Raw genomic sequence first — 14,386 nt, forward strand, 5'->3', positions numbered from 1 at the left:
CTGCCTGTTACGCGAATGCAGTAAGAAGCCAAGGTAAGTTGCTAGCTAGCATTAAACTTATCTTATAAAAAACAATAAATCATAATCACTAGTTAACTACACATGGTTGATGATATTACTAGTTTATCTAGCGTTGCATATAATCGATGCAGTGCGCATTCGTGGAAAAAGGACTGTCGTTGCTCCAACGTGTAGCTAACCATAAACATCAATGCCTTTCTTAAAATCAATACACAGAGGTATATATTTTTAAACCTGCATATTTAGCTAAAAGAAATCCAGGTTAGCAGGCAATATTAACCAGGTGAAATTGTGTAACTTTTCTTGCATTCATTGCACGCAGAGTCAGAGTATATGCGATAATAATAAACGTTTTGTTTTCTAAATTATAGTTTCCGGATTTGACCATATTAATGACCAAAGGCTCATATTTCTGTGTGTTACTATGTTATAATTAAGTCTATGTTTTGATAGAGCAGTCTGACTGAGCGGTGGTAGGCAGCAGCAGGCTCGTAAGCATTAATTCAAACAGCACTTTCGTGCTTTTTGCCAGCAGCTCTTCACTGTGCTTCAAGCATTGCGTTGTTTATGACTTCAAGCCTATCAACTCCCGAGATTAGGCTGGTGTAACCGATGTGAAATGGCTAGCTAGTTATAGCGGGGTGCGCGCTAATAGCGTTTTAAACGTCACTCGCTCTGAGTATTGGAGTAATTGTTCCACATGCTCTGCATGGGTACCGCTGCTTCGAGGGTGGCTGTTGTCAATGTGTTCCACGTTCGAGCCCAGGTAGGAGCGAGGAGAGGGACGGAAGCTATACTGTTACACTGGCAATACTAAAGTGCCTATAAGAACATCCAATAGTCAAAAGGTATATGAAATACCAATGGAATAGAGAGAAATATCCTATAAATACTATATTAACTACAACCTAAAACCTCTTACCTGGGAATATTGATGTCTCATGTTAAAAGGATCCACCAGCTTTCATATGTTCTCATGTTCTGAGCAAGGAACTTAAACGTTACATTTTTTACATGACACATATTGCACTTTTACTTTCTTCTCCAACACTTTGTTTTGAATTATTTAAACCAAATTGAACATGTTTCATTATTTATTTGATGCTAAATTGATTTTTATTGATGCATTATATTAAGTTAAAATAAGTGTTCATTCAGTATTGTTGTAATTGTCATTATTACAAATACAATTTTTATTTATTTTTATTTTTAATTGGCCGATTAATCAATATCAGCTTTTTTTGGTCCTCCAATAATCGGTATCGATATCGGCGTTGAAATATCATAATCGGTCGACCTCTAGTTTGGACCATTCTAGTTTGTTGGTGATGTGGACGCCAAGGACCTTGAAGCTCTCAACCTGTTCCACTACAGCCTCGTCGATGAGAACGGGGGCGTGCCTGGTCCTCCTTTTCCTGTAGTCCACAATCATCTCCTTAGTCTTGGTTACGTTGAGGGATAGTTTGTTATTCTGGCATTACCAACCTTTCAAAGCACTTTATGGCTACAGACGTGAGTGCTACGGGTCTGTAGTCATTTAGGCAGGTTGCCTTTGTGTTCTTGGGCACAGTGGTCTGCATGAAACATGTTGGTATTACAGACTCAATCAGGGACATCTCGAAAATGTCAGTGAAGACACCTGCCAGTTGCCCGGAGCACACGTCCTGGTAATCCGTCTGGCCCAGCAGCCTTGTGTATGTTGACCTGTTTAAAGGTCTTACTCACGTCGGCTACGAAGAGCGTGATCACACAGTTGTCCGGAACAGATATGCCCTCATGCCTGCCTCGGTGTTGCTTGCCTCGAAACGAGAGAAAGAGAAACTGTAGTGTAGTTCTTTGTGGATCTATAGCACATTAAAGCTATTTCTCTCTTTCTCTCTCTCTATTTAATATGTCAACTACCGCCTACAGTCTTTCTCTGCCCAGGAACTGACCTCAGAGCAGACATAATTCATTGAATATTTACTTTTACTGGAGAGAGACCTGATTTCATATCTCTATAAATCCCAGAGACATGGGAACATTTAGTCCCAGTATAAAAATGTTGTGAGCCTAGTGGTTAGAGCGTTGGACTAGTAATCTGTAGTTCTGAACAGGCAGTTAATCCACTGTTCCTAGGCCATCATTGAAAATAAGAATTTGTTCTTAACTGACTTGCCTAGTTAAATAAATAAAAGTGTTCGATTTTCTGGGATTCATAGTGTGTGTGTGTGTGTGTGTGTGTGTGTGTGTGTGTGTGTGTGTGTGTGTGTGTGTGTGTGTGTGTGTGTGTGTGTGTGTGTGTGTGTGTGTGTGTGTGTGTACACATAGGTCCAGTGGCTTGGAGATCTCCAGCTCTCAGCAGATTAGCATCTCTACCAATTCTGTCACCAACACTACAAGCTGTGGTCCTTTATCTAAGCCCATTCTCTCACCAGTACTTGTCATCAGTGCCACTGTGGAGTACAGTAGGATGTTTCCTGAACAAGGCCTACAGCACACAGGGAGATGGGACGAGGCCTCAGGACGGAGTTGGGACGAGGCCTCAGGAGGGAGCTGGGACAAGGCCTCAGGAGGGAGCTGGGACAAGGCCTCAGGAGGGAGCTGGGACAAGGCCTCAGGAGGGAGCTGGGACGAGGCCTCAGGAGGGAGCTGGGACAAGGCCTCAGGGAGCTGGGACGAGGCCTCAGGAGGGAGCTGGGACAAGGCCTCAGGAGGGAGCTGGGACAAGGCCTCAGGAGGGAGCTGGGACAAGGCCTCAGGAGGGAGCTGGGACTAGGCCTCAGGAGGGGACAAGGCATCAGGAGGGAGCTGGGACGAGGCCTCAGGACGGAGCTGGGACAAGGCCTCAGGAGGGAGCTGGGACAAGGCCTCAGGAGGGAGCTGGGACGAGGCCTCAGGAGGGAGCTGGGACAAGGCCTCAGGAGGGAGCTGGGACAAGGCCTCAGGAGGGAGCTGGGACGAGGCCTCAGGAGGGAGCTGGGACAAGGCCTCAGGAGGGAGCTGGGACAAGGCATCAGGAGGGAGCTGGGACAAGGCATCAGGAGGGGCTGGGACAAGGCATCAGGAGGGAGCTGGGACAAGGCCTCAGGAGGGAGCTGGGACAAGGCCTCAGGAGGGAGCTGGGACAAGGCCTCAGGAGGGAGCTGGGACAAGGCCTCAGGAGGGAGCTGGGACGAGGCCTCAGGAGGGAGCTGGGACAAGGCATCAGAGAGCTGGGACGAGGCCTCAGGAGGGAGCTGGGACAAGGCATCAGAGGGGGAAAAGCCTGGGAGCTGGGACGAGGCCTCAGGAGGAGCTGGGACAAGGCCTCAGGAGGGAGCTGGGACAAGGCCTCTGGAGGGAGCTGGGACAAGGCCTCATGAGGGAGCTGGGACGAGGCCTCAGGACGGAGCTGGGACGAGGCCTCAGGAGGGAGCTGGGACGAGGCCTCAGGACGGAGCTGGGGCGAGGTCTCAGGAGGGAGCTGGGACGAGGTCTCAGGACGAGGCCTCAGGACGGAGCTGTGACGAGGCCTCAGGACGGAGCCGGGACGAGGCCTCAGGACGGAGCTGGGACGAGGCCTCAGGAGGGAGCTGGGACAAGGCCTCAGGAGGGAGCTGGGACAAGGCCTCAGGAGGGAGCTGGGACGAGGCCTCAGGAGGGAGCTGGGACAAGGCATCAGAGAGCTGGGACGAGGCCTCAGGAGGGAGCTGGGACAAGGCCTCAGGAGGGAGCTGGGACAAGGCCTCAGGAGGGAGCTGGGACAAGGCCTCAGGAGGGAGCTGGGACGAGGCCTCAGGAGGGAGCTGGGACGAGGCCTCAGGAGGGAGCCGGGACAAGGCATCAGGACGGAGCTGGGACAAGGCCTCAAGGTCATTCACCATTTGGAATATAAATCTAATAATAAATGGACCATCAGACCTAGACTCAAATATCAAGAGCCCCCATATTCGTCTTTCTCAATACCCCCCCCCAAACACACACACACTCTTCCACCCCACACAGAAGCTTTGCTTACATGTGAGTTTCTTTATCTGATCAAGAGTTTTTGCGTCTCTTATCCGTCCACTGTGTTCGCATTGTGACCAGATTGGCTGGTGCCTCCTTGTATGCAAATTTTATGACAGATATTATTTCAAAATAATTTCGATTTATTTATGTACTGATGCCATAAGTCAATGTTGCTACCTGTCGATTATGTTAGAGGCCGGCAAAATGCTGATTTAAATGGTTTGAACATCCACATCTGTTCATACTTGACTGGTATCCAGACACAACGTGTGACTGATCACCTGCAGAAGTGAGCAGGAAAATCTGATCACAATCAGATCACAGATATTTCAATAATCTACACATGTGTAACAATGTGGGCACAGTCAGAATGTGGATAAGATCATGACAAAGGGTGAATGTTAGCACCAGGTATGAACAAGGCTAAAGTGGTATACTGTAGTATAATTGTGCAAAATAGTGAGGAGCTGTTCAGTCAATTAGTTCACCATGTCTCACTGCACTCCATCATGTGAGGTGTTCCTATCTCCTGGGGTGTTCCTATCTCCCGGGGTGTTCCTATCTCCCGGGGTGTTCCTATCTACTGGGGTGTTCCTATCTCCTGGGGTGTTCCTATCTCCTGGGGTGTTTCCTATCTCCTGGGGTGTTCCTATCTCCTGGGGTGTTCCTATCTCCTGGGGTGTTCCTATCTCCTGGGGTGTTCCTATCTCCTGGGGTGTTCCTATCTCCTGGGGTGTTCCTATCTCCTGGGGTGTTCCTATCTCCCGGGGTGTTCCTATCTCCCGGGGTGTTCCTATCTACTGGGGTGTTCCTATCTCCTGGGGTGTTCCTATCTACCGGGGTGTTCCTATCTACTGAGGTGTTCCTATCTCCTGGGGTGTTCCTATCTACCGGGGTGTTCCTATCTACTGGGGTGTTCCTATCTCCTGGGGTGTTCCTATCTACCGGGGTGTTCCTATCTCCTGGGGTGTTCCTATCTACTGGGGTGTTCCTATCTCCTGGGGTGTTCCTATCTACCGGGGTGTTCCTATCTCCTGGGGTGTTCCTATCTCCTGGGGTGTTCCTATCTCCTGGGGTGTTCCTATCTACTGGGGTGTTCCTATCTCCTGGGGTGTTCCTATCTCCTGGGGTGTTCCTATCTCCTGGGGTGTTCCTATCTCCTGGGGTGTTCCTATCTCCTGGGGTGTTCCTATCTCCTGGGGTGTTCCTATCTCCTGGGGTGTTCCTATCTCCTGGGGTGTTCCTATCTACTGGGGTGTATCTCCTGGGGTGTTCCTATCTACCGGGGTGTTCCTATCTACTGGGGTGTTCCTATCTACTGGGGTGTTCCTATCTCCTGGGGTGTTCCTATCTACTGAGGTGTTCCTATCTCCTATCTACCTGGGGTGTTCCTATCTATCTATCTCCTGGGGTGTTCCTATCTCCTGGGGTGTTCCTATCTACTGAGGTGTTCCTATCTCCTGGGGTGTTCCTATCTACTGAGGTGTTCCTATCTCCTGGGGTGTTCCTATCTACCGGGGTGTTCCTATCTCCTGGGGTGTTCCTATCTCCTGGGGTGTTCCTATCTACTGAGGTGTTCCTATCTCCTGGGGTGTTCCTATCTACTGGGGTGTTCCTATCTCCTGGGGTGTTCCTATCTACTGAGGTGTTCCTATCTCCTGGGGTGTTCCTATCTACCGGGGTGTTCCTATCTCCTGGGGTGTTCCTATCTACTGGGGTGTTCCTATCTCCTGGGGTGTTCCTATCTCCTGGGGTGTTCCTATCTCCTGGGGTGTTCCTATCTCCTGGGGTGTTCCTATCTACCGGGGTGTTCCTATCTCCTGGGGTGTTCCTATCTACTGGGGTGTTCCTATCTCCTGGGGTGTTCCTATCTCCTGGGGTGTTCCTATCTCCTGGGGTGTTCCTATCTCCTGGGGTGTTCCTATCTCCTGGGGTGTTCCTATCTACTGGGGTGTTCCTATCTCCTGGGGTGTTCCTATCTACCGGGGTGTTCCTATCTCCTGGGGTGTTCCTATCTCCTGGGGTGTTCCTATCTACCGGGGTGTTCCTATCTACCGGGGTGTTCCTATCTATCTACTGGGTGTTCCTATCTCCTGTTTCCTATCTCCTGGGGTGTTCCTATCTCCTGGGGTGTTCCTATCTCCTGGGGTGTTCCTATCTCCTGGGGTGTTCCTATCTACCGGGGTGTTCCTATCTCCTGGGTGTTCCTATCTCCTGGGGTGTTCCTATCTCCTGGGGTGTTCCTATCTCCTGGGGTGTTCCTATCTCCTGGGGTGTTCCTATCTACTGGGGTGTATCTCCTGGGGTGTTCCTATCTACCGGGGTGTTCCTATCTCCTGGGGTGTTCCTATCTCCTGGGGTTCCTATCTCCTGTTCCTATCTCCTGGGGTGTTCCTATCTACCGGGGTGTTCCTATCTCCTGGGGTGTTCCTATCTACGGGGGTGTTCCTATCTCCTGGGGTGTTCCTATCTACCGGGGTGTTCCTATCTCCTGGGGTGTTCCTATCTCTACTGGGGTGTTCCTATCTCCTGGGGTGTTCCTATCTCCTGGGGTGTTCCTATCTACTGGGGTGTTCCTATCTCCTGGGGTGTTCCTATCTCCTGGGGTGTTCCTATCTCCTGGGGTGTTCCTATCTCCTGGGGTGTTCCTATCTACTGGGGTGTTCCTATCTCCTGGGGTGTTCCTATCTCCTGGGGTGTTCCTATCTCCTGGGGTGTTCCTATCTCCTGGGGTGTTCCTATCTACTGGGGTGTTCCTATCTCCTGGGGTGTTCCTATCTCCTGGGGTGTTCCTATCTACTGAGGTGTTCCTATCTCCTGGGGTGTTCCTATCTCCTGGGGTGTTCCTATCTACTGGGGTGTTCCTATCTACCGGGGTGTTCCTATCTCCTGGGGTGTTCCTATCTACTGGGGTGTTCCTATCTACCGGGGTGTTCCTATCTCCTGGGGTGTTCCATAGACTCCCCTACCGAGAAGTTCTAAACCATTAGGGAGGCCCAGTACACACACTTAAACACACACACACACTACAGGATGGGCCTCACTCCCCCCCAGCCTAACAGACCCCATTGCTGAACACAGGGGATGCTTGGTACAGGTTGGTGTAGGCAGTCTTTTTGAGTGGTGGGCTGAAATACACTCATATTAGTGTAATGTGTAAAATGTGCATGTTGTTGTTGTCTTTTACTGTAAACACACATTTAAATAAATATCAGTAACCTGTATTCATAGACAATGGAAGTATTGTATTTTTTTCCAAGATCTCTCCAAAAAAACGATTGGACATGTTCTTTCATAAACCCTTTAATAATGGCTAAATAAAGGTTATGTTAGTTCTGAAAGTTTACAAAGCCACATATATTTTGTTAGCTGTGCATAGTAACAAATCAATCAATCATTATTTATAAATCCCATTTTACTTCATCAAGTTGTCACAAAGGGCTTTTTACAGTAATCCAACGTTGACCCCACAGAGCTTTTACAGTAACACGACCTAGACCCTACAGAGCAGAAGGCAGTGTTTGGCGACATCAGAGACTAGAGCCTGGATTCAATCTGAAACTGTGCTATACAGCAGGCCTGACGAACACGGTTAACATTGCCTTTGAAAAGCCACACTGTCTACAAAAGCGAGCGGCTTGAATCCCAACCTGGAAGAGGTTATATTGGGTACTCAGTGCATCCGGCCCAGGGATTTGATGAAGGCCTTGTACACCTCTCTGTAGACGTTCCTCAGCAGTGTGTGTGTGTGTGTGTGTGTGTGTGTGTTAGCCCAGCGTAATGATATAGTTCTTGTAGACCTCTCTGTAGGCGTTCCTCAGCAGGACATAAGGGAAACAGCTCTCCAACATGTCCTGGCTCAGGAACGGCGACGCCTCCACGATCTGTAGAGGAGGTAGTTGGCCAAGCAGGTGAAGAGAATACATTATTCATGTATAGACATTTTTTTTTAAAGGTTAAATGTACAGTATACATGATTTTTGACCAGAGTCAGATGTTTTTGACCATGTGACCTGACAGGGGAAAATGTCTGGGACCTTGTTATGAGTCACTCCGTAATCCTTGTCCGAACGACCCACAAGGACCTAGTTATGGCCCCTGACATTTTCAACATTACGATAAGTAGAAATGCTGTAGGAAGACCTGAGCCTACCATGTGCAGGAGAAGGTAGATGGAATCTCTGTTCTTGCCGTCCACCCTATTCTCTACATTCTGACCCAGCTGGAGCAGGGTGGAAGACGCAACCTAGATGAACAAGATCACCTTAGCAGTAGGACTAGATCTTCAACTACAGGACAACTGTTAAATCAGATGAAAATGTTTTGTGTCAACATGACCTCTTTAGAGACACTGCATCCAGGTTGATCACATACCAGAAGGAACTCTTTAAGGTGCTGTTCTATGTTCTTGCTCTCGACGGTGAACATGGCTGCGGACAGCTGGTTGACGGCAGTGGCCAGACAGTGGATGTTGTTGTGGTGCCCTGCGGTCAATCAATCAATCAATTAGTTGGGTGACGGCCGTGGCCAGACAGTGGATGTTGTTGTGGTGCCCTGCGGTCAATCAATCAATCAATTAGTTGAGTGATGGCAGTGGCCAGACAATGGATGTTGTTGTGATTCTCTGCGGTCAATCAATCAATCAATTAGTTGAGTGATGGCAGTGACCACACAATGGATGTTGTTGTGATGCCCTGCGGTCAATCAATCAATCAATTAGTTGAGTGACGGCAGTGGCCAAACAATGGATGTTGTTGTGGTGCCCTACGGTCAATCAATCAATCAATTAGTTGAGTGACGGCAGTGGCCAGACAATGGATGTTGTTGTGGTGCCCTACAGTCAATCAATCAATCAATTAGTTGAGTGATGGCAGTGGCCAAACAATGGATGTTGTTGTGATGCCCTGTGGTCAATCAATCAATCAATTAGTTGAGTGATGGCAGTGGCCAGACAATGGATGTTGTTGTCATGCCCTGCGTCCAATCAATCAATCAATTAGTTGAGTGATGGCAGTGGCCAGACAATGGATGTTGTTGTGGTGCCCTACGGTCAATCAATCAAAGCAGAAGCCAGAGCCACACAGAGGAAATCCAAACTAAATGAAAAGACACCACTTTTTAAAATTACATTTACACGAACAGTCAACTCCCTAGACCATAGGAGGTGTCCTTTAGATCCAGCACTGCCAATAACAAAAGAAGGTGGCCACACATTCTATAGCTCCGATGTACCAACAACAATCCTACAGACGCTTTTGACGGAATCCTGTCTTCAATCAGGGTTTCTGAATCCTTTTAATTCCAGGTCATGTTTAAAACGCAGACAGAGAAAGACCTGATGTCACTATGTCTGATGTCACCATCTCTGATGTCACCATCTCTGATGTCACCATGTCTGATGTCACCATGTCTGATGTCACCATGTCTGATGTCACCATCTCTGATGTCACCATGTCTGATGTCACCATGTCTGATGTCACCATCTCTGATGTCACCATGTCTGATGTCACCATGTCTGATGTCACCATCTCTGATGTCACCATGTCTGATGTCACCATCTCTCTGACTTTGCTCCACGGTTGTTATTTGATGCTCTTAGGAGTTCTCCATCCGGCTCTGTGCCAACTCAATAAGACTAATTTTATGGAAAGTCTATGCTGTCTGACACAATCACTAAGGGGCAGCAGGTGGCCTAGTGGTTAGAGTGTTGGACTAGTAAACGTAAAGGCTGCAAGTTCAAATCCCTGAGCTGAGAAGGTACAAATCTGTCATTCCGACCCTGAACAAGGCAGTTAACCCACTCTTCCTAGTCCGTCATTGAAAATTAGAATTTGTTCTTAACTGACTTGCCTAATTAAATAAAAGTTTTTAAAAAATAAAATAGAAACATGACAGCATCCCAAATAGCACCTTATTCCCTATATAGTGCACTTGGGCCCTGGTCAAAAGTAGGGCACTTCCCCATGGGCCCTGGTCAAAAGTAGGGCACTTCACCATGGGCCCTGGTCAAAAGTAGTGCACTTCCTTATGCGCTCTGGTCAAAAGTAGTGCACTATTGGGGATAGGTTGTAATTTGGGACGCTGCCCAGAGTCCTCGGTAAAACAAGTCTTTAATTCGTCAACCTGCCTGAGTTTAAGGTCAATAGGGAATGAGAAGTATTCCAAGGTGTCACAGTGATGACTGTGATGATGTCACTGTTCCACCAAGTTCTGGTAAACTGGCGTGACTAGTGTCCATGGAATGTCAACCACATTGAACCAGTTAGCATAACTGTGGCAAATTCCACTTGTGTCGTATTTCACTTAGTCGTGCATTGACGTCGACGAGAGATTAGGTGGAAATGTTACTTATGATTCACCCCTGAAAGATTCAAAAATGAGTCAGTGACTATTGTGTGTGTCTTTCCTAATCAGTTAGGATTTAAGCATACAGCTGGATCTACACTAGTGCTGAGCGACTACAGCTTTTTGAGGTTGGATCAGTTTCGGTTTGAGTATTAAAAATGCCAGATTGAATTCTGTAACACAGAATAAACCAATGAATACAAATCCCATGATGGTAGTGACCGTCCGTTACTGTTTATGACTTATTTTTAACCTTCATTTACTCACATTACTTTACTAAAATATACTTATTAACCTTCATTTACTCACATCACTTTACTAAAATATTTCAGTTGTTCTGTATTTTACATTTGTTTTATATGAAGACTTTATTATTTCATTCCAAGGCCTACTTTTATGACTGCTGAATACCAACTATCAATCACTTAGATCATGTATTTTCAGGTAAAGATACCTGATGAAGCAACAGCTGCTCTCTACGTCCCCTCACAATCGCCCATTCATTTTGGTTAATCGCTTAGCACTAATCTACACACAACAGATGGCATGAGATGGGGCAGCTGTTGCTATTGTAACATGGATCCAATGAGGATCCAAATGAACACATGAACATGTAAATCAGACATGGACTCAACTCCACATTGGAGCAGATTTCGAGATCTGGAAAGAAAAACATTTTAAAATGCAGTTTTTTTTTTTGTTGGAGTGAACATACAACCCTGCTAGAAGAATTTCTCCAAGGGTTAAATTAAGCAATAAGGCACGAGGGGGTGTGGTATATGGCCAATATACCACGGCTAAGGGCTGTTCTAAATCGCGACGCATCTCGGAGTGCTGGATAGAGCCATTAGCAGTGGTATATTGGCCATATATCACAAACCCAAGAGGTGCCTTATTGCCATTTTAAACTGGTTACTAAAGTAATTAGAGCAGTAAAAATGCATGCTTTGTCATACCGATGGTATACGGTCTCATATACCGAGCCTGTCAGCCAATCAACAGTCAGTGCTGGATCCAACCAGTTTATAATACAGATTATTTGATGAAATTACCATCCTGTCGAATGTAGGAGGAGTCGGGGTCCAGGTTCAGAGAAGGCAGAGACACAATGTAATGTTGTTGGTTTTGCACTGAACTAAATGTATCACTAGGGTTATTGTGACCGTATGTTCAACAGGGAGCGAAGAGGGACATCTATGTACATTTATCACAAGTCAATAACCCAGTCCTTACCACCATAATGTCTGCTGTAATAGGAGTTGGGATCCAAAGCCAGGATGGGCAGAGACACGGCGATGTAAACCAGGAGAAGGCAGGTTAGCTTGTACTCCTCATCAACAGATGAGTTATCTGAAAAGTAGAACACATATTTAGCAAACTTTCCTTTAAAAAAAAATATTTTTCTTCTTCTAAACTCTAGAAAACACTAATAGGAAATAAACAAAAGGAAAGTTGAAAGGCATGCATTAATAGGTTAAATATTTTTTCATTTGTTTGACTTTTTAGCCAATTGGAGTCCAGCTATATAAAGGGGAGGATAGGTTGTGGAATCCTTCTGTTTTGTCATAAAGATATATTGTACAAAACCAATAAAGTGGTCCTTCGAGCCAGATAGTGACAAGTGTCTTGGAACATGACCAGGGTAAAAACGGACATCCCCCACCAGAGCCTATTGTATTTACCTGTACGCATACTAGCGACGGCTGCCACCAAAGCAGGGTCGATGTCACAAGTCAGTCCTGCTGCAGACGCCAGCTCAAACACCGTCAGTGTTACCTGCATCAAGTAAACAAGATGTCTTCAACCATTTTTAATCTTAAAGATGCCTTCATTTACTTGTTTGGCTTATTAGCTCTTTTCAGCTTCTAGTCGAGCAAAAAAAAAAGTCTCCATTAAGTGAATATTTCTTTAACTGAAACTATAACGCATTGGTTAACTACTGTTCCCTCTTTCTGTAGCAAGGGGTGGGGGTATTTTTTCTGGGGGGGGGTCAGAATGTTTCCATTGAGGTGGTTATTTTAGTTGAGAGGTTGCAGACCAGACAGACATGATGTGTCTCTTTCAGGGAGGTCAGCTTGCCTCTGCTTGGTGCCTGGTGCTGCTGACGTCTTAGGGCTCATCCCGAACCAGGCTGTGGCATGTTATGTTTTCTCTGCATACTTGGGTTCAAATAATCTTTGAAATCTTTCAAATACTTTAAGTATTTGTTTTAGCCTGCTTGGAGTGCCAGGTTGGCATGGTTTGACTTTTCTATTGGTTTCCATAGCACTATACAAACTCAAACCAGCACAGATAAAGTATTTTTAAATGATTTCCAATAGTATTTACACCCGGGTCTGGGATGTCTGCTTTGTATGTCCTACTCTCACGCTCAGGGGAAAGACATGAGCAGTAAGCAGAAGCAGGCCAGGGGGCTTTCCACAGTCAGAGACAACTCATAACATACGCCTTCTACTGTTCCACTGCTCTCTACTCCTCTCTATTGCTCTGAATAACATTGTAATTCAAGTTGTCGTATGAACGGTTGTTTTTTTTGGTAATGATCCTTTCCTACCCCATCCTATCCTATCATACCCTGTCCTACCATTCCCTATTCTATCCTACCTTGTTTTTCACCCTACCCTGTCATGCGATCTCTATCCTACCATATCCGATTCCACCCTATAACATACCCTATCATCCTACCCTATAATATCCTACCCTATTCCACCCTACCCTTTCCTATACTACCCTATTATTCCATATCCTATCCAACCCTATTGTGTCCTATGCTACCCTATCATATCCTTATAATACCCTACTCTATCCTATCCAACCCTATCCTATTGTATAATATCCTACCCTATCCTATCCCACCCTATTTGTATCCTACCCTATAATACCATATTCTATCCTCCCCAACCCAACCCAACCCTACCATATCCTACCCTAAACTATTCTACCTTAACCTACCCTATCATGCACTACCCTATCCAATTCTATCATACCCTATCCAACGCTACCCTACGCTATCCTATCCCACCCTATAATACTGTATCCTATCCTACCCTATCCCACACTACCATATCCTACCCTACCCTATCCCACCCTACTCCATCCTACCTCAATCCAGAATATCATGCGCTACCCTATCCGAATCTACCCTATAACATACCTATCAATCCTACCCTATCTTACCCTATCATATCCAACCCTATGCTATCCTACCCTACACTACCCTAATCAACCCTACCACATCCTACCCTACCGTATCCTATCCTAATTTACCTTCTACCATACCATATCCTACCCTATCAATCTTACCCTACCCTATCCTCCCCTATCCTATCCCTATTGTATCATATCCTATAATACCGTATCCTATCCTAATCTACCCTATCCAACCCTACTGTGTCCTACATATCATACCCTACCCTATTCTACCCTATCCAACCCTACTGTGTCCCATATCCTATCCCACCCTATTCTATCCTACCATACCTTCCCCTTCCCTATCCCTACCCTACCCAACCCAACCCATCAACCCACCCTACTCTATCCTATCATACCATACCATACCATATCCTACCCTCCCCTACCCTACCCAACCCAACCCACCCTACTCTGTCCCATTCTTTACTCTCAGATTATATTTAATTTTCCAAACCTAAGCAAAACATGCTGTACCTTGATGTCTGTGTCAGGGGAGACCATGTCCCTTAGGCTCTCAATGGGCCCCATCAGGTAGGGGCAATGCTTCTGCATGATCTGAAGACAGAGAACAGAGGGATTATTAGGTACCCTACGACAGGTACCCTACGACAGGTACCCTACGACAGGTACCCCTAGGTACCCCTACGACAGGCACCCCTACGACAGGCACCCCCCTACGACAGGTACCCCTACGACAGGTACCCCTACGACAGGTACCCCCGACAACCCTAGGTAGGCCCCTCCCCCTACGACAGGTACCCCTACGACAGGTACCCTACGACAGGTACCCTACCCCCCTACGACAGGTACGGTACAGGTACCCCTACCCTACGACAGGTACCCTACGACAGGTACC

At 46.8% G+C, this 14,386-nt stretch overlaps 1 protein-coding gene across 1 annotated transcript; it reads right to left on the reverse strand.

Annotated features, from left to right (window-relative positions):
* Window positions 1-7,280: 7,280 nt before the first annotated feature.
* LOC135539105 (nck-associated protein 1-like) lies at window positions 7,281-14,115 on the reverse strand. Its single transcript, XM_064964961.1, has 6 exons — window positions 14,005-14,115; window positions 12,021-12,114; window positions 11,572-11,688; window positions 8,368-8,477; window positions 8,147-8,239; window positions 7,281-7,877 (listed from the first exon to the last, which is right to left on the reverse strand). The coding sequence occupies exons 1-6, from the start codon at window positions 14,080-14,082 to the stop codon at window positions 7,761-7,763; spliced, it is 609 nt and encodes a 202-aa protein (XP_064821033.1). The 5' UTR covers window positions 14,083-14,115; the 3' UTR covers window positions 7,281-7,760.
* Between the last annotated feature and the right edge of the window lie 271 nt (window positions 14,116-14,386).

This window comes from Oncorhynchus masou, unplaced genomic scaffold (assembly GCF_036934945.1).
Source record: "Oncorhynchus masou masou isolate Uvic2021 unplaced genomic scaffold, UVic_Omas_1.1 unplaced_scaffold_2259, whole genome shotgun sequence".
Classification (NCBI taxonomy): Eukaryota; Metazoa; Chordata; class Actinopteri; order Salmoniformes; family Salmonidae; genus Oncorhynchus; species Oncorhynchus masou.

Bases quoted from the DNA above. Each gene is read 5' to 3' on its own strand.
- LOC135539105 (XM_064964961.1), bottom strand. From the start codon at position 14,082: ATGCAGAAGCATTGCCCCTACCTGATGGGGCCCATTGAGAGCCTAAGG. The intron at 8,478-11,571 runs GTAAGGACTGGG...GATTGACCGCAG, and splicing joins TTACAGCAGACATTATGGTG to GGCACCACAACAACATCCAC. The intron at 8,240-8,367 runs GTATGTGATCAA...TTGTTCATCTAG, and splicing joins ACCTTAAAGAGTTCCTTCTG to GTTGCGTCTTCCACCCTGCT.